This window comes from Monodelphis domestica, chromosome 1, assembly GCF_027887165.1.
Source record: "Monodelphis domestica isolate mMonDom1 chromosome 1, mMonDom1.pri, whole genome shotgun sequence".
In the NCBI taxonomy this organism is placed as follows: Eukaryota; Metazoa; Chordata; class Mammalia; order Didelphimorphia; family Didelphidae; genus Monodelphis; species Monodelphis domestica.
This window is the reverse complement of record NC_077227.1, coordinates 191,861,592-191,880,681: the sequence shown is the minus strand read 5'-3', so window position 1 is coordinate 191,880,681 and position 19,090 is coordinate 191,861,592. Positions and strand designations below refer to the sequence as shown.

Sequence of the window (19,090 nt, the reverse complement as noted above, 5' to 3'; positions counted from 1 at the left end):
GCAACTGCTTAACTACAGGGGTGGAAGGGACATGAATGAGGAGAGCCTCTAAATGAACACCCTAATACAAATACCAACAACATGGAAATGGGTTTGAATCAAGGACACATGTGATACCCAGTGTAATCGTGTGTTGGCTAGGGGAAGGGCAGTGGGGGGGGGGGGGGGGGGGAAGATAAGAAAAGGATCTTTGTTTCCAAGGAATATTGTTTGAAAATAACCAAATAAAATAATGTTTAAATTGGAAAAAAAAAGAAATACCATAGAAATACTATTTATGACATAAACATTATAAAAAAAATATTGAAAAAGAAACCTAAAATATATGTGATTTGATTAAGGATTGAACCAATGGCTGCTACGATCTTCAAGTATTCTGCTTCAGATATCAGGCAGTCTCTAACGAACATTCTCTGAGCAGGTAATGCTATGACAAAATAATAGAAATGTCTTGTTTTTTAAAAGACAAAGCTCAAGGGGGCAGCTAGGTGGTTCAATGCATTGAGAACAAGGCCCAGAGATTGGAGATCCTGGGTTCAATTCTGGCTTCAGAAACTTCCTAGATGTGTGACGCTGGGCAAGTCATTTAACCTCCACAGCCTAGCCTTTACCACTCTTTCTGCCTTGGAATCAATTCCAAGACAGAAAGTAAAGGTTTAAAAATAAAAAATAAAGGCAAAGCCTAAATAACTTCCCCCTGAAGCAGTTTAAATTTGAACTTATCAGTTTACTAAATAACTATTATCTTCCAAAGGTCTCAAGATGAAAAAATGCTACTTACCTCCAGACAAAGATCTAATGAACTCTGAGTATAAACTGAAGTATAATTTTTTCATTTACTTTTCTTGCTTTTTTGGGGGCCACATGGCTAACATGGAAATGTTTTGCATTATTTCACATATATAGCTCATATAGTTTGTCTTTTTAATGGGTGGATGAAGGGCGGGAAGGTGGAAAAGAATTTGGAACTAGAAAAAATTTTTTAAATGCAAAAAATAAAATAAAATGTAATAAATTAATAAAAACCTAGACTATTATCTGCAGATAATAAGACAAATATCATGTAGTTAACCTTCTAAACTTTAAAAATATATAAAGCTAGCAAAATACAGGAAAATGAAGTCATGTTTACACTCTACTGTTAACAAAAGAAAGGTATTCTTGCCAAGAAAAAATTGAGGATTCACAATGCAATACTAGTTTTTTCCATCTTTCCAAAACTCTTTCTTCAGTCAGACCCATCATTGCTTGTTCCAGTGCTTTGTGAACTTCGTTACGTAGTTGATTGTGGATGTGTCTGTAAATTACTGAAAAAGTATCACCAATCAAAAATGTTTTATAACAAAACAATTTTCCACATATCAAAGAAATAACTAGCAAACATTCTGGTCTACAAAGAAGAAAAAATAAAATTGTTCAATCTATTGGAAATTTGGTAACACAGTAATGATTGAACAAGCAATTTTTTAAAAGACATCAAAGTAGTAAAATCATGAATAAACACTGAGTGGTAACATGTTGGTACCTGCTAAGTTCATCTTCAGAAAAAATAGTATCAAAGACCAGAAGTTGGAAAATGCCTTTAATTCATTGTACTTTGAAAATATTCATTTTTCCTTTAAAGAAAAGGCTTACAAATGAAGTAGAAGTCACAAAACTAAGAATAATTCATAAAAAAGTAAAGAACAAGGGTACAAATAGTTATGTCCTGATCACTTTGGTTGTTAAAATGAAGCCAAAGAGTTAAGAGGTAAAAACTATTCTTGGTCAAAACAAACACTACCACCAAATAACTTGTAGAATATATTTTTATTGCTGATATTATATGGTAATTTAAATACTTTTGTTTTAAACAAAACCAATAAATCATAGGTGTTATTATAAGAGTCTGCTAAGGGGTTCTGTTCATTTTCTGCTGTGGCAAAAGTAATGCCATAGGGAAATAAACCCATAATTTCAGATACATTTTAACAGAGAACATCATTACATTTCCTAAATGCAAATATACCCTTTTACTCAGGGTAGATATGAATAGGAATGGCCAAGATCTATTTTTAAGATCAATTCCTACTTAGGATAACCACTTAAAAATATCCAGTTTATAAAGTCAAAAAGACAAACGGCAAAATTGTGTTATCACTTGAGCTTGTTAACTTCCTATAAAAAAGCAACAGAGCTGGGCAGGAAGGAAAACATGAATTTGCTTTTTTTCACCTTTTTTTTTGTCAAGCACTGTAGCGACAATCTTTCTATATTTGCTTCTGTTTGTTTTGAAGGAGGAAAATTTGTACATTTAGGTTCAGATTCAGCTACAGAAAACTTTCCTTTCCAAGAAAGCTTGTAGAAATGATTATGTTTTGCTTTTAATTATGAAGGGAGAACAATTTTAAGATTACTATCTGAGTGTTATGAGGTTCTTGTAAAACATATCCAGCAATAACTAGGATGGCTTCAATCAATTAACCTATTTACAGCTAAAAATGATTTATATCTTAAACTGGTCCTTCTTTCTAAAGCAAAACAGTATGATGGTTATCGTACGTAGGAATTCATCCAAAAATCTTTTCCAACTCTACACACACACTTATCTCAAATAACTTGCTTAATACTGATATCTAAGCTTTCTACTGATTCAGAAAATGATTTTTTTTGATGCTTGAAGGAAAGTCAATACATTAAAATGGAAGGTTGTCTCTAAATATTTATAATTAAAAATAAAACCTCCAAAAGACAGATGTTTCTGTTCCAAACTTCAAAATAAAATCTATGTGCTATCTTCTTCTTAATGGTTTTTACATGAATTGTGAGTTGTTCAAAGCATTCCTCAAATCCATTCTTTTTCATATTCTTTCCATTTCTCTCCTAGAAGATCTGTAGGTAATTCATGTAAGGAAACTCCCCACTCCCCTCTTTTAGTTTTTTCAGTTTAAAAAAAAGGGTAGAAATATTATCTTACATGAACCTCTGGGTAGTGTTTAGATCAAACTGAGGCAGGAAAAGAAAACACATAAACAAAGGCAGTTCTCACTTTAAAGACAGTTCATGTATTTTATGTGAAAAACATATAACAGAAAGACAAATGTAGCAATGAAAAACTATAGGTAATTAATATTACTTCCACTAACTTTTGAAACAATATGAAAACTTAACATAGAGCATAAAACCCACATGGTTTTATAAAAACAACAATAAAAACCAAAGAGGAGAAAAAATCTTTGTTCCAGGCTATGGCAATTTAACTCCTTTGGTTTCATACTTCTCGGCAGAGTACTAAATTATTTCCTTATATAACAGGTCCCAAAAGGCATGTGAGATCTCTAAAAGAAAAAAGCTCAGATACCTCATTTCCTATAAGGAGAAAATACAAGTGTGATACTGAATTCTAAAAATGTTTTAGATAATATTTCAGAGTTTGTAATTATTTTATAGTCAAAATGAGAGTATAAAATATTGAAAAAACGGGAATTAGAAATTAGGTATCTGAGGTCTGATCAACAGTGGAAGGAAAGAAAAAAGGAGAAATAGATTAAAAGAAAGCCGACTAGAAGCTAGATTTTTTTCATAGCACCTTCACACAGAGAAATGAAGGCAGTTCCTGCTTGCATTAGCGCTTTGGCAGGAAACTAAGTGTGGATCAGGCTGCGGAAGGAAGGAAGTAGGAATCACCAACCCAAGAATTAGAACTACAAAAGTGTTAAGGATTCTGGTTCTATTGAATACAGAGAGCAAAGAGTATTTTGCATTGATTTGTAGAGAACATACTATATTTTAATTTCTGCAAGCAACATGTAGCAAAAGTCTGCTATAGCACATTAAACTGGAGATGAAGGGGCTGAAGAATCTTCTCTACTCTCTAAATTATCAGAGAAAAGTGAAGTCTTGTTTGAAAGGGGAAATAAAAAATCTATAGAGGCAGAAAAGAATTTTTAAGCTGTATTGGACAGTCAAACAATAAAAAAACACAAAACAAAAAAAGGAAGAACTACTAAACCTTTTGGTACTATGGATAGATATGAAACTCTTCCAAAGGAACATAAAGCTCAGCTCCAAGTGTTCTCAGGCAGGAACAGTATCCCATATGCCATGGAAAGATCCTCACCACCTAGAAATGCTTTGAACATAGTAGGTACTTAACAAATTTTTGCTGAAATGAACAATTATGAGTTTTCACAAGTACCATTGGAGAATAGTTTATATTCTAATCAAAGATAGAAGTGAAGTTCAGTGGCTGGAAATATCTTGCTAGGGAAACTGAGATGGTTGTTTTTAGACTTGGGGTAAAGAAAGAAATATGCTATTTTCCTGGTCAGGAGTTCAAGCCTGGAGTGTGATATAAAATCTCTTAAGATTTGTCAAACACAACTGCTATGCATTACTGGTAATGCATACCACCAAAAGAAACCTAGGAAATGCTGCTAGAATAATGAAGTTTTGTACAAGAAACTGAAGAACTTAAAAATATAAGTGATATTTTCATTACCAAATGAAAATGAAGACTTCAAAAAAGAAAGGTGTGTATGAGAATGTGAACAACTAGTTAGGAAGATAGTATCTGATTAACATGATTTGGGTTCTGGAACTATGACTATTGAAATGATCAGTTCTTTGCTCAGGAAAAATAAATACAAGTAAGACTGGAAAAAAAGTTTTCTTGAAGGCTTGAAAATATAATTAAGAAATTGTGGCAATTTAAAGGTGAGTTATCATTTTGAATACTAGTAATGGGATACACCTATGGAATCTGTGATACCTCTGTAAGTCAAATTTCACTCTTGGCATTAAGATATCTAGTTTACTCTATTTATCACCCATACTTTTTAGCAAAGTATTTTTCACTAGCATTCAAAATAATAACTCATCTTCAAATATTACCTTAAGGTTTTCAAAGTGCATTATTGCATTTAATTTTACAATGAACACGTGAAGAACATGACTATTAACCCCTTTTTACAAATAAGGAAACTGAGACAACTAATAAATATCCAAGGCAACACATAACTAGTAAGTGTCTGAGGCTGTATTTGGGCCTAGTTCTTGACTCAAAGTCTAGCATTCTATTAAGGAGGTGGTGACATAGAATTATGCTAGTATATATACTCATGTAAAGAACTGCATGAACTAAAGCAAGGAGCTCTGGTAAGGAACCCTGAATTAAGGATTCATTAAGATGATATTTAATAGGGATAAAGAAAAAATTGGGTTAAAAAACTACTGTGTAAATACAAAACAATGCAGTATGGGTGAAAAATATCCAAGAATTTTAGCAGACTTCTAGTTCAATGAGTCATGAGTTTAACAGTAGTCAGAAAACCTGATGACTTAGACTGCATTAAGAGAGGCATAGTATCTATAATAAAGGAAGTGACTGATAGTTCCACTGCACTTTCCACTGATGATAGCACACCAATAAATCACAAATATTTATTAAGCATTTAATGTGTATTAGCAACTGTCTTAAGCTCTGGAGATACAAAGATAAGTAAGCAGTCCCCATGTTCAAGGAGTTTACATTCTAAAGAGGGAGATCCCTATACATACAAGTCTATACAGAATACATATATATATATAAAAGAATAAACTTAAGTTTGGGGCAAGAATGTACTAGCAGCAGGTAGGACCAAAAAAGTCTTCATGAAGAAGTGGGCACTGGAATCTAGTCTGGAAGGAAATCTGGTATTCCAAAACCCAGAGGTGAGGAAGCAGTGCATTGTAGGCATTCAAGGAGGAGAGGAAAGAAATATAGCTAATGAAAAGGCTCAGATAGGAGATGGAATTTTGCATGAGTGTAAAAATGGATTGACCAAGAGAGCTGGATCATGGAATGTGAGAATAAAAATGTATTAGTAAATTGGAAAGGAAAGGGGCCAGTTTATGATAAACTTAAATATTAGAATTTATATTTGATGCAAGAGCTAAGAGGGAGTCACTGGAATTAAGAGGTGGGGAGGGGGGGAATGGGTTGACATGATCAGACTTGCACTTTGAGAAAATCACTGTCAATGATGTGGAGGATGGATTGGAGTGGGCAAGGCTTAAAGCATAGAAACCAAATAGGAGTAATATAGATGAGATGTAATGAGGAGGGTCTGAACTAGGATGATTGTTCTGTGAGTGGAGAAGAGGGGAAGTACGAGAAAGATATATAGAAAGAAATAACAGGATTTAGCAATTTACTGGGTAGTGTGAAGGAGAATGAGGAAATCAAGAATGATAACCAACAAAGCTGGGTGCCTTAATGGCAATAGAGAAGTTTGGAAGAAGGAAGTCGATTTGGGGGAAGGTGGAGGGCCAGGAAGATAATTCTGTTTTGGACTTATTAAGATGATATGCTTACAGGATGCCCATTTTAAAATGTTAGCTGTCTGCCAGGTTTTAGAAAAGACACTGACAAACTTGGACATTTCCAGAGAAGGAAGAACAATATAATAAAAGGAACCACAGAACTTGTCAGAAGATTCATTTAAAGGAACTGAGGTTGACTAGTCAGGGAAAAAAATAAGGAGTAGTATAAAAACAGCTGTCTTTGTATTTAAAGAACTGTCAGATATATGAAGGCTGAGATTTTTACTTGGCTTCAGAAACAATGGGTAAAAAAGTATGAGGAGGCAGCTTTTGGTTTGATGTAAAGAAAAATAATTAAGCTATCCAGAAGTCATTGCCAAGTTGTCAGTCCTCTCTGCAGAGTTCAGAAGTAGAAAAAAAACTAGAGATCAGTAAATGTTACCCTTATTTTCATAAACAAGGGAAGATAGATGATTTAATCTATGCATTTATAGTCTTAACTTTGATTCTCCATGAAATTTGAGAAAACCTCTTGAAGAGCTGTTATACAGAAGAGATTCCACAGGGCAGAATGAGGAACAATGAGTGAAAGTGACCCAGAGTCATATTTTTGTTTGATAGCAAGAAAAATGTTATTATGATTACAGCTACTTAAAGTGGAAGGCCTCTGATGGTAATGGATTCCTCTTTCAATAGTTTAAGCATAAGCAATATAGCTACTTCTCAGGAATGCTCTAGAATGAATTTCTTTTCTACCAAAAGCTGTGTTTATACTGTCTCTGAAGTCTCCCTCCCTTCAGCACTGAAATCAGAGTTTCTGTGACTCTGGGGCAGAAGGAAGGTGCTGACTTTGTTCCCTTTCCAGTTACAATAAAAGAGAAAGAGGATGCCAGCTCAAAACCCCTAATATGTATTAGGTCCTTCCTTTAAATACCAGCTCTACTGCTATGCTGAGATTACACTACAGTATTATAGATAGGCTCTGACCACACAGCAGATCCTGGATGAAACAAAAGGCTTAGATCAATAATGTAGCAAACTGGATAACAAATTTAATAAGGTGGTCTAATCTTAAATGAGAATGTTGCTAACTTTGTACCCCACTTATGGAGGTTGATCTATGGTTCATCTTGCCTAGTTGACTTGCAATAATCTCAATTCAGGTTCTAGGGTAGTTAATGACCTATTATACTCATATTAATTTAAGAAATATAGTGCTGTTATTAAAACAAAAAAAAAACCTGCAGTACATCAAAAGAGCATTAAAAGTTTGGAGATGTTTTCTTCACTCTAAAATCATTAGGTATTCGATTTCTTTAGTCTATGCCATAAGAAAAGCTTTAAAATAACCTCAAATTAGTCTGAAATGTAACTTGCTAAAGGAAAAAGGACATAATAGTTCATCCCTAACAGCAAATTATTTCTAGCTAATGTGACCTGCAAGGCAAAAACCTATGTCAAAAGACTGAAACTCTTGTATTTATACAGAATGGATCAGATTAGTTGAGTTGGCTGTTTAAATTGTTATTTTTTAACTGACAGTAGCATCTGATAGTATCTTAACTTTAAATAAGAAAGTAGTTGGTTTGGGAAGGGGTAAACTTTAATGGAGTAAATCAGTTTTAATGAAAACTTTGTTTCTTCTTCCATTTGTGGCTCCTAGATTGACTTAAGTATCCAAGTAAACAGTTTAAAATGCTGACGATGTGAATTGTGTTTAGGGACTATAACAATTTAATCTCTATTTCTGTAGCACATTCTTTTCTCAATAGCTTTCCAAATGAAAGAATAGTCTAAGGTTGTTATTAATAAGATTATTATTTTAACAACAGATTCAATTACAAATTTAGCAGCATATCTTTACAGAACAATTTAACAGAATTCTGTTTCAACTAACATTTAGGCTAACTTCTCAAGAGTCTCCAATGTTTGGTTGCTAAAATGCATCATTCCTCGAAGGAAATATAGGTAGCATACGTGCAAACTCTCACATAACTCAGGACTCTACAGTTTCTGCTATGCAAACAAGCTAGTGCTATCATTAGTCAACCTTTTCTTAAAGTCATGCTACTTTAGTCCTTGTCTCTTAATTCTTCGTGTCATTCTAATTATGATCTAATTCATGATTCCAATCTATCCAAATGAATATGATAACCCCAATTCACATCTTTAAATTTCCAGTCCCAAAGGCTTCCTAGGCTGCAAAATTAAGAAGAGAATCTGAAAAGGCGGAAGCATCTCTTTGGTCCCTACTGGAAAGGGTCTAGTCCCTAAATTCTGTATAAAATATCACCACACTGCTAACACTGTTAGTGTTCAACAAATGGGCAACAAGTATGCAATTGTTCTAATCTAGGTCAAAGCATGTTTGAACTGTTTACAATTACCAGAATACTTTGTAAACACTTTCTTTGGCTCTTTCTGGAATTCAACACTGTTCTGATTAAAATTACTATAGCTGAACAGAATTTAACACCAGAAGTATTTAATTATACTTGTTTATCTAATACCTTTCTTTCAGCAATCTAAAAGTCACTTACAAACACTAGTTAGATTTCAATGTCTGAGAGGTAGGTACTGAAATAAAAAACACGAGGACTAAAAACAGGAAAACAGGAGTGTGAGCTACTCAATAGTTTTTAACTTAGATCTTCAAGCTGCCTATAGAGCTTAGAGTGTTTAAAGTAGAGTATTATGCATTCCTATCCAAAATGTCTGTGCTCAAGTGCAAGAGCACTTTTTTTTTTTTGGAGGGAGATAGAAGAATAATTATATTTTCTTATGATGTATATTGTCAGAGGTTCGCTATCTTACTTTTACTTAAGATCGACTAAACATCTATTAAAAAATTTAAATAAATTAAAAACTTTGTTCCAAAGCAAAAATCAACATGGCAGTTATAGTATTAAATGTAGTATTCATAAAGTGCTGTCTTTGGTATCCAAAGACACTACTGATTCAGTCAGCTGAACATATACTTTTGAATTACTTTTCCACTAGTGATGGCTTTGTGCTGAGCTATCCACAACTGGTTCTCCTTGTCAATAAAACCACAAATTTTGAAGACTGGGTAGGGGCACTCAACACAGCTATTTTTCTCTGAAGCTAACTAAAAAGGATCAGATCCCCTAATTCTCTAAATCTCATTACTACTTCATTCCAATTGACTAACTGCTCAGACTATTTATTCAATAAAAAGAATAATTACTTGGGTATTAAATGAGAAATAAGGGAAATTAATGTTTTCTCTCTCAAATGTGTAGATTATCAATACTTACTACCTTCTCACCTCTTAAGATCACGGAATTAGAGTAATGTGGAACGTTTCTAGCTAAAGATTCAAGAAAAGCAATAGTTATGACATTTTCCACTGTGTGGCACAACTACAAAATAAAATCATCCAGACTCAGTGAAAATTATGCTTTTAAAGCAAGAAAGATGCACATTCAATATTCACATCAGTAGTTATTGATTGGAAAATGCTACAGATTTACATTCATGCCCATGAGGGAACATTTCAGAGAAAACTGATTACCAAAACCATTTGGCTAGATCACTACCAGGCTTGTTCTAAGTGAGCTGGTGGTATACAAACAAAGCTTCCTATCCCTACCTAGTGGCAATATTAGCCATACTGATAAAAGTTGTGGAATTTTAACACATTCCACTGGTAATCATACCAAAACTGGGTTTGTACACACCAAGAAAAATATGAACCCTATTCCATACCAACCATTAGAGGAGGTAGTATATCAATTATTTGGATGGAGAACATAAGGTCAAGTCTAGCTGTAAACATTTCTAAAGAATTAAGTACTACTATCCAAAACACAAGTGGCGAGAATTTAGAAAGTGTATGAAATTATATGAATTAAAAAATAAAAAAAAGAAACATTTAGTATATTTACTCAAATAAAAGTTTTAAGTGATACAGAACTGAAAATAATAGAAATTCAAATATAATTTTTAAAAGTGAATATAAATTACCTAACTCCAAGGACATTTCCAGTTAAGCATTCATCAAATTCATATTCAACTTTTTATACTCAAAATAAACACACATGCACACACATACATACATACATGCGCGCGCGCGCACGCACACACACACACACACACACACACACAAAGTTCTGGCAAAAAATCAGAGAAAAATATACTCAAGTTTTTCAAACTGTGAAATAGGTTCCAAAACCAATATTGTACATGAATGTAAAACCCCTGATTTCATGCTTGTATGCATGATTGTTTTAAAAGATATAAGTAACATAATACATTGGCTTTTTCAAACAGGCTAATATTTAAGGCATCTTGCTTTACACAGTATCTCAGTATGAAAAAATTATCCATTATTTGCTATGTTGTTTTAAACATCTTTAAAGTCTTTTCAATATGATCACAAAGTAGCTGCACACATTTTAGTGGTTTGTTTTATAAAACACAATCTTAAAAAAATATTAAGGATGATTGGTCTTTGTGGTTCCTAGTAAAATGTCCTGCTCATTTTATATTTTCATGTCAGTATAAATTATATTTTTATGCAATATGAAGGACTGCAATAAGACATAGAAGCACTTAAACAACTTTCCCCCAAATAATCATACAAATCCCAAACGCAGTCAAGACATACAATTTTTCATAGTGCACTTTCACCTCATTGAAGTCAAAGATGCTCCTTGTGGATATTTTTCCACTTCAATGTGAAGTAGATTGTTAGGGTATAATTAGTGGTTTCATTAAATGGCATTTCTGGAAGATTCCACTTCCCTCCTTGGTTCATAGTTCTCAGAAGACACCTCTTTCTGGAAGCAACACAGTCCAGGAGAATTCTGAATAAAGTAGTCCTCTTCAGGTGATGACACTTCTCAATGTAATTGTAATAAATAAGCATCTACGTCCTTGAAGAATAAAATAAAAATAGACCATTAACTAATACTTAAACTCCTACCCTCATTTAAGTGCTGTGAATTTTAAAAGTCTCCATCTTGGTCTAGCACCCAAAAATTGTGCACACACACACTACACGGGCATGTGCTAGTCAATGACAAATCAGAAATAACTAACTGCCCACCTGGGCTGTCCTAAGCCAAGCTAGAGCCAACCATTGGCATTTGTGAGACACAGGAAGTGAGGTAGGGAACAGCCTCTGGAATTCGCTCACTTCCTGTGGAGAGAGCGAGACGGGAGTTGGTGTTAGGAGCTTGGACAGGGAGGACGCCCGCAGACAGCTTTCCTTCAGATCACTCACGTGAGTTAAGGACTGATTCTTTCCACCTTGGCCCTTTGAGCCTAAACCTCCCTCTGCCTTGGTCAGAGGTTGAGTAGCCCCTTTCCCTTTTCTCTTCTCTCCTTCTCTCCCTCTCCTTTCCCTACTCCCAGTGTGATTAAACCTCCATAAACTCCATTCTGACTTGAGTGTTTCATTTTAGGAATTTCATAAGTAAATTCCTTGGCGGCCATTGTTCAATATTACATAAATCCTGTAGCCACATTTTTAACAATTACAGTGCTCATAACCTCTCCCAGAAGCCTAAAATTTCTACCATTACAGTGCTTACTTTTGTTTAACAATTTAATAAATTAATTTTCTGCTTAACTAATAAGCATTATAGCAATGATCTGTGCTTCATCTTTAGTACTGAAAATCATTCAAAATATATTATGTAAATATCAATTTTTCTGCTTATTCAGGACTTCAATATTATAATTCTGCATATCAATTTTCCCAGTACAAAGCTATACAAATCAAGACATAGAACATATAAGAGATTAGGCTAAAGTGACTTGGACCCAGGAAATATCATGGAAACCATTTCTATTAAACTTTGATTCCTCTGTCTCAGAGTAAAATAAAGAATGTCAACTTCGGGGTCACTCTATTCCCACCTTATCAGTTCTTTATGTCCCTGATACTTTTTCTATACTTTTCCTGCTCTTCTCTCCCTTTTCCCCTTATCTCCTCCAAATGCCTTGGTTTTCTCTAGCTTTTATCTCCCTTTTCTCACACCTCTTGTGATTTTGTAGCTCCTAGTGTTATTTGGCCTTCTTCTTTAAATATTATGAGTGAAAGTACCATCTTCCCTTTGGGAAAATAGAAATAAATCAATATTGTTTGCTATAGAATATACACAAGCATACAAACTTTTAAATATCTGCATTAACAATTAAGGTCTCTTTTCCTCATTAGTATCTTTGTATGTTTGGAGGGTATTATTCCTTTACTATAGAATTTGTGCTAGCATTTCAGATGTAGAATCACAAAGAAAAAGGTAATAAGCACCTATATAAAGCCTTAGAGTCTCACTTGAGAAAACAACATGAGGCCATCTTCTTAGCCTTTTTCCTGAATGCTCTGATTCATATTTGTATCAATGGGCTAATATCTTGGTTTCTTGCTTTCTTTTGATTTCACCACTAAAACCAGTTTGGAATATCTATTCTTTCTTCAGTTTGATTTCAAAAATAAGTGTTCATTTGGGCACAAATGGCCCTTGGGACATCAATAAGGTCCTTCCTATCTCTCATTAGCTCAATAAATAAAAAAAATTATATTTTAACACTTTTATTCCCTTTGACTTATTACTGTATTCAAGGTTACAACTCACTTATCTTGAAGCAAAAATAGTAGGTAACACTTTACTACCTGCCAATCATCATCTTACAGTTCTGGAAGAGTAGGGAACATCTCTAATTCATGTTAGAAATGGGACTTTTTCTATACAAGAAGAGAAGCTGGGAGATTATCTTCATAGACGACATACCATCACCTTCATCTGGTGAAATGCCCCACTAATACTCCAATATAGATTTAGGTTTGTAGACTTCTGAAATTCCACTCTTTTATTTAGTCTGCTATAATGAGTCAATAGTTAATAAATCTCTTTTGGGTACAATTATTATATGTGAACTTTTCTAATGCAAAAAACTGAGTTAATACATAATCCTTCATGTGGAGAGACATCTGTCACCAAATAAAAAAATTAAGTTGGTATGAGAAACTGATCAAATTTCCTTCTCATTTCGAGAGGCTTTAAGTGTCCAGAACTGTGCTATTGTGACGAGTCTATCATCTCTCTATGGTTTCCTGCCACTGTCCGCTCCCAAGAAACCTCCTTAAAATTCTTTAAATGCTTTCTCTACTTCTGACAACCACACTAGGATATCATACCCCCTTAAGACCCCTATCTTGTGAAATGCAACTGAAAGACATCTAATGGACAGTCACTTTGCTCTTTGCCAAGCAACAGAATGCTATACCTATACCCAGAGTATTCTGGCACTTTAGGAGGTATACTTCCTTTCAGGACTACAGTATCATTTACTTAACTAGCGAGGTAATTTACTGACTTGATCTTAAGAAGTTCAATTTTCAGAAGTCCACAAGGCTAGATTATTGGATATTTTTAACATTTGAAGTCAAATATCTGGTATACTTTTGATTATGTACATACCTTAGCTATATTACCAGTATATCCTGGAACAGAAGTAAGATGGTTTTCTTGCTTCCACAATCCACTTAACTGTTGTTTTAAAATATGAATGTTTCTTAATTAAAAAAAAAAGATTAAAGCAAAATTTAATCATGATTATGTTTATATATATAGTCTAGTATAACATATAAACATTCAGAGAAAATGAATAAATATTAATATTTAAGAATTTATTCTGAGGCAACATGATATTGTAACTCAAATTATTTATAGTTATATATCAGTTATTCACAGAGATTAAAGGTTGTATCTATACCAACACAGGAAATAGCTGACTCTGGGAGTCCTCAAAGGAAACCTTGCTCCCTCAGAAGAAAGTCAGGAGCTACTTAAGATTATGTGAATCAGTTTGTAGAATAATCAACAAATGCCTAAAACTACAGAACTAGTGAACTCTCAATAGGTTGGCTACCTTCATAAGATGTCCTTGCTCCCAAACCCAAATACCTGCAACTCCAGAAATGCCTGATAATAATGAGTAAGCTGACTTAAAGCAGTGCCATCCCTGTCTTTTCTGCAAAATGAGAACAATTTCAGGAAAAAAGGAGTTACTGGCTTCTGAAATTCTACACAGGAAGTACAGGTATCCCCCTTCCACACTGTGACTTTCCCCATCATGGTTTTGACATATCACAAGTTGACATAAGAAATTAAATGGGAATTTTTGGTCAACAGATGACATAGCAAAAAAATAGAAACTCAGAAATGCATACTTCACTGAAAATTTACATTAAGGTAGTATAAATACCCCATAAAAGAAAAATTAAAAATTTAGACTTCTTCTTTGGTACAAAGAGAAGGCCAAAAATTTTACACAGATTTTCTGAATTCTGAGGATGCTGTGATGTGGAAGAGATAACTGCATATTCTAAGATAAAAATCTTCAAGTACTCATTTAAATAAATAAAATCTGTTAAAAAGAAAGATTCTAGCAATTATCTTGGAATCTTACAATGAAGTTATCATTGTAGCAGCCTAATAGAAATAGCTTATCTTTATATATTATTTTAAGGTTTACATGAACTTTGAACCTCACAAGAGCCTCAAAAAGTAGACAGTGCAAATGATGTTATCTCCTTTGCAAATCATTTCTCTGAGCCCCAGTCACAAAGGTAGTAAGCAGCAAAGATAAAATTTCAATTAATATCTTCCAGTTCCAAGTTAATTGCATTATCAGGAGATATCCCTAAAAAGATATTCTTCCTCTTCCAATTCCATTCCTTCTTCCTTTCTAGCTCCCTTTTATAAGTTGTCTTTTCCCATTAGAATGTTATTTCCTTGAGTATAGGAATTATCTTATTTTCTTATATCTGTATTCCTAGAACTTAGTACAGTGTTTGATACATAGAAAGAGCTTAAAAATTCCATCTATCTCCAAGATGTCATCCTGACCATATAATTTTTTAACATAGAAGAACATATGAAAAGTATAAAAATTCTAATACTCACCCATCCTTTGCAATTTCTGTGTTAGCAGACAGTTCTGACCACCATCTTTTTATGACTGCTTGAAGCCAGTTCAAACCAACTATCACATATCTGAAATAATATTTTATGTAAAAATCATATTTTCCTACAAAGTCTTTATTAACTAAATACATATCCTTTTATTTTACTTTGAATTTTCTTTAGTACTTGACAACATCATCAATGTTAAGTATTATAGAGTTGCTAATAAAGATACCATTTCAATCTTCCCAAATTGTTTCTCACATATAAATCTTATCTTCCCAACTAGATTGCCCTTATCTCAGCAAAATACTGAACTATTTTATAGTAGGTCATCAATAAATGCTGTTAAAAGTGAAAAATGAAATTCAAAAACACACTTACTCTTCAAATTTACTTTTAAGTAGTGATTTTACTAGAGGCAACAGATCTACACAGCAGCCTAGTGAAATGTACTGCTTTTCTTCCTGTAAACTAAAATATACATTTGGTTAAAAAAAAACTTGGAGAGGTCATGGATTTGACTCTTCTAAAAAATGTTTTTCTTTACCTGCTAGTGAGCACAGGAAGGCAATCTACTACCACTCCAAGATCTTCTATCCTAAAGTAGTTAGAGAAACAAAGGTTAGGTAGCTAGTTATATTCACATTCAAGTTATCTTCACCTAAATCAGCAAAGGTGCCTAACAATTAGTCAGTTCCCACAAAATCAATAAGCAATCTATATTTTTCTCTATATATATGAGGATCTAAGTTACAGATATGAGGAAGTTCATTCAACATCACACAGTGAATAAAGATAAACTTAATAACTGAATTTTTGGTTATCAAATTTGTGCTACACTGAACTCAGACAGCTAAATGGCTCAATGGACTGAGAACCAGGCCTAGAGATAAGAGGTCCTGGGTTCAAATATGACCTCAGATATCTTCCTAGTTGTGTGACCCTGTGCAAGTCACTTAACTCCCATTGCCTAGCCCTTACCACTCTTCTGCCTTGAACCAATACACAGTATTGATTCTAAGATGGAAGGTAAGGATTTAACAATACTAAGTATAGGGAGTTCACGTTTTCTGGTCAAGCAACATTATCATAAGCTGAAAAGCTGTTTCTAGACTGCTATCCCTGAAACTGGATGCTACACTTCAGGAAACAAGAATTGGGGGGAAAAAAATTACAATTTACCTCACCAAATAGGCTACCAGTTCACTTATACTTCGTTTTCTCCAAAAAGTTAAAGCTACATTCAACCTCAGATTTCTACTGAAAAGGACTTGTGCCATTGTCTCATGATCCTGAGAAACCTGTAGGCAAAGAAACAATATTAGAATTGGAAGGCACCAAAGCCTCACTTCATAGATAAGGAAAATCTACAATTCCAAGAGAGTAAAGGGACTGGTCTAAGTAGGTTGTTGGCAGAACCAAGATCAGAATCCAAATCTAGAATTCTTTCCACTGACTAGGATGTTTAAATTTTTATACCTCCATTGAATTAAGAGACAAGTAAAGTGTGACAGACAGGAGAGTTGGTTCCCATGTCTCTACAGAACAGCTCAACTTTTTCACAAGATTTGATCTTTTCTCTCTCTCTACTCCCTTGTAACCTCCATCTATAAATGTGCTAGTCTAAATTCTGCAGTAGACATAGTAGCTGGTTAAATCTATTCTATTTATGCAGAAAAATAAAAACTTTTAAAAGTGGCCATAACAATTGTTTCAAGTTTACATGACCTAACTATGAGAAGGCTTGACCAACTACCCCATTCAAGAGATTTGGTAGACAAAAAATAAGACATATTCTGCAGACTAAAGAGCAACAAAAGAAAAAAATATATATATATAATCATGTGAAATAAAAAATGAATTTATGGAAATAACTCACCTCAGTAAAAAACCCACTATATTTTGAAGATGGGCTTTCTGTTTGTGAAGAACTAGAATCACTGGCATTAAGTAAAAATGTCCGACCGTCATGGCGTAATTTTTCAGGCAGGTGGCCTGCACAAGCCAGTTCATTTTCTTTATTTGCCATGTCACAGCCCCTGCTTCTAGGAAAGTGTTTTCTTCTATAACAAGGATTTGGAAAATAATGATGTACTTTCTTTCTGTAATATACTTCTTTGTGCAGTTTGTCTGGACTTTTCACAGTGTATCCAACTGTTCTGTAAAAATAATTAACTTATTTAGGTAAAAGAAACAAAATCCTACCTTATTAAAAATCAAAGGTCAAAAAACAATTTTGTAGTAAAAGTTTGGTTGTCTGATGTCCATCCAACCATCTAGGTATTTCTGACATAATTTCAGGCATAAGGAAGGTGAAAAATCACAGAATTGGCTTAAAAGCAATCATTGCTGTTTTATATAGTGTAGAATCAAAGGCAGAATTTCAGAATTTAGGATACTAAGAGAAACTCTAAAATTATACTTGTGCAACCTCATTTTAAAGATAATTCAACATGTTTATTAGTTTCCTACTTTTAACCATTCCAACCTTCAAGACTAGTTGCTTCCCGACAATTGTAAAGTCTCTCTTACCTATTTGTATAAGCAGCCAACTGTTTTGGAGATTTCTTACCCTATCAATAAAAGGAGAAAATTATTGTCACCCAAGAACAATTATATCTAGATAAATGTTTCTATTAAAGAGATTGTGCCAAATGAAGTGGCTGATAGCAATAAATCTAAAATTCTTCTTTGTTCTTATTCTTTGGAGGAGAAAAAAAGATTAGAATTATATTTTTATTTAACATTTCCTTAATTATTAAGCTCTACGCATTTTCCTACTTTTTATTTGGCATCATCTTCAATGATTCAATTGATTTCAATGGTATGTGGTAGGAAATCTGTCTATCTCAACTAATCTATTTTCATTTAGAATACATTTTAAGTTTTAGAACACACTGCAGGACAACTAGGTGGTTCAGTAGATTTGAGAGCCAGGCCTAGAGATGGGAGGTCCTGGATTCAATTCTGGCCTCAGACATTTCCTAGCTGTGTGACCATGGGCTAGTCACTTAACCCCAATTATCTAACCCTTACTGACAGCTCTTTTGCCTTGGAAACATATAAAACACATTGCCTATATCTTTTTCTTCCATAAGAATTTATGATTTCATGATGATTTAGGAGAAACAATGCCAAGGTTAGAGGAAACTTTTGCACTAAATTACTACCCTGCTATCATGTAAAAAATTAATCAGAACTTTGCCAGCACCACAGAAACTTTAGATTCTATTTTTTGTGCATCTTATCAATTTTTAAATATTTCCCCATGTTTACATGATTCATTTTCTTTCCCTCCTATCTTCCTTCCCCACTCCCAGAGCCAACAAGCAATTCTACTGGGTTGTACAAATGTTGTTACTTGATACCCATTTCCATGTGCACATCTTATCTAAGAAATTTACAAATACATGAGCATACCTCCTTCATGTTCTTATTAGTGAAATGAGAGATCCTTTTTCTAGGAAGATCAATGGAATGGCCCTCAATATACAAAAGGTTCCGTTTTCTATCATTGTGAGCTTCAGATGCCATAATCTCTTATATCCCTGGATGATAAAATTTGAAAGAAATAAGTTTTGACTACATATGGTGAAACATTATCATTATTTCTCGAACATAAACATACAAAAATAATCCCATTTCATGTAATGAATTTTGCTTCATTCACAAAGTAAATTAAATTTTCTTATTTACAGAACCTTAAAAAGTGAGGACACACCAAGCAGATATGACATTGAAAAAGTGACACTGAAAAAAGTCAAATTATTAGAACACTGGCAATACATGATAATCAGCTCTAAGCTGTACTGAAGATCAGAAAAGCAAATAAGTCAGGAAGACTAACACATTCTCTCTCTCTCTCT

General features: G+C 33.7%; 1 protein-coding gene across 2 annotated transcripts in view; it reads right to left on the bottom strand.

The window, feature by feature from the left end:
• Nucleotides 1-1,565: 1,565 nt before the first annotated feature.
• Nucleotides 1,566-19,090, bottom strand: part of KATNBL1 (katanin regulatory subunit B1 like 1) — a 41,199-nt gene continuing 23,674 nt past the window's right edge. For both annotated transcript variants that reach the window (XM_007479990.3, XM_007479991.3), the window contains 9 exons: nucleotides 18,645-18,772; nucleotides 17,757-17,797; nucleotides 17,104-17,383; nucleotides 16,407-16,525; nucleotides 15,772-15,822; nucleotides 15,606-15,695; nucleotides 15,222-15,311; nucleotides 13,734-13,827; nucleotides 1,566-11,180 (listed from right to left, as the gene is read on the bottom strand). In XM_007479990.3, the coding sequence (XP_007480052.1) occupies nucleotides 11,148-11,180; nucleotides 13,734-13,827; nucleotides 15,222-15,311; nucleotides 15,606-15,695; nucleotides 15,772-15,822; nucleotides 16,407-16,525; nucleotides 17,104-17,383; nucleotides 17,757-17,797; nucleotides 18,645-18,758 (912 nt within the window). In that variant the 5' untranslated portion in view covers nucleotides 18,759-18,772 and the 3' untranslated portion in view covers nucleotides 1,566-11,147. The remainder of the gene's footprint in view (nucleotides 11,181-13,733; nucleotides 13,828-15,221; nucleotides 15,312-15,605; nucleotides 15,696-15,771; nucleotides 15,823-16,406; nucleotides 16,526-17,103; nucleotides 17,384-17,756; nucleotides 17,798-18,644; nucleotides 18,773-19,090) is intronic.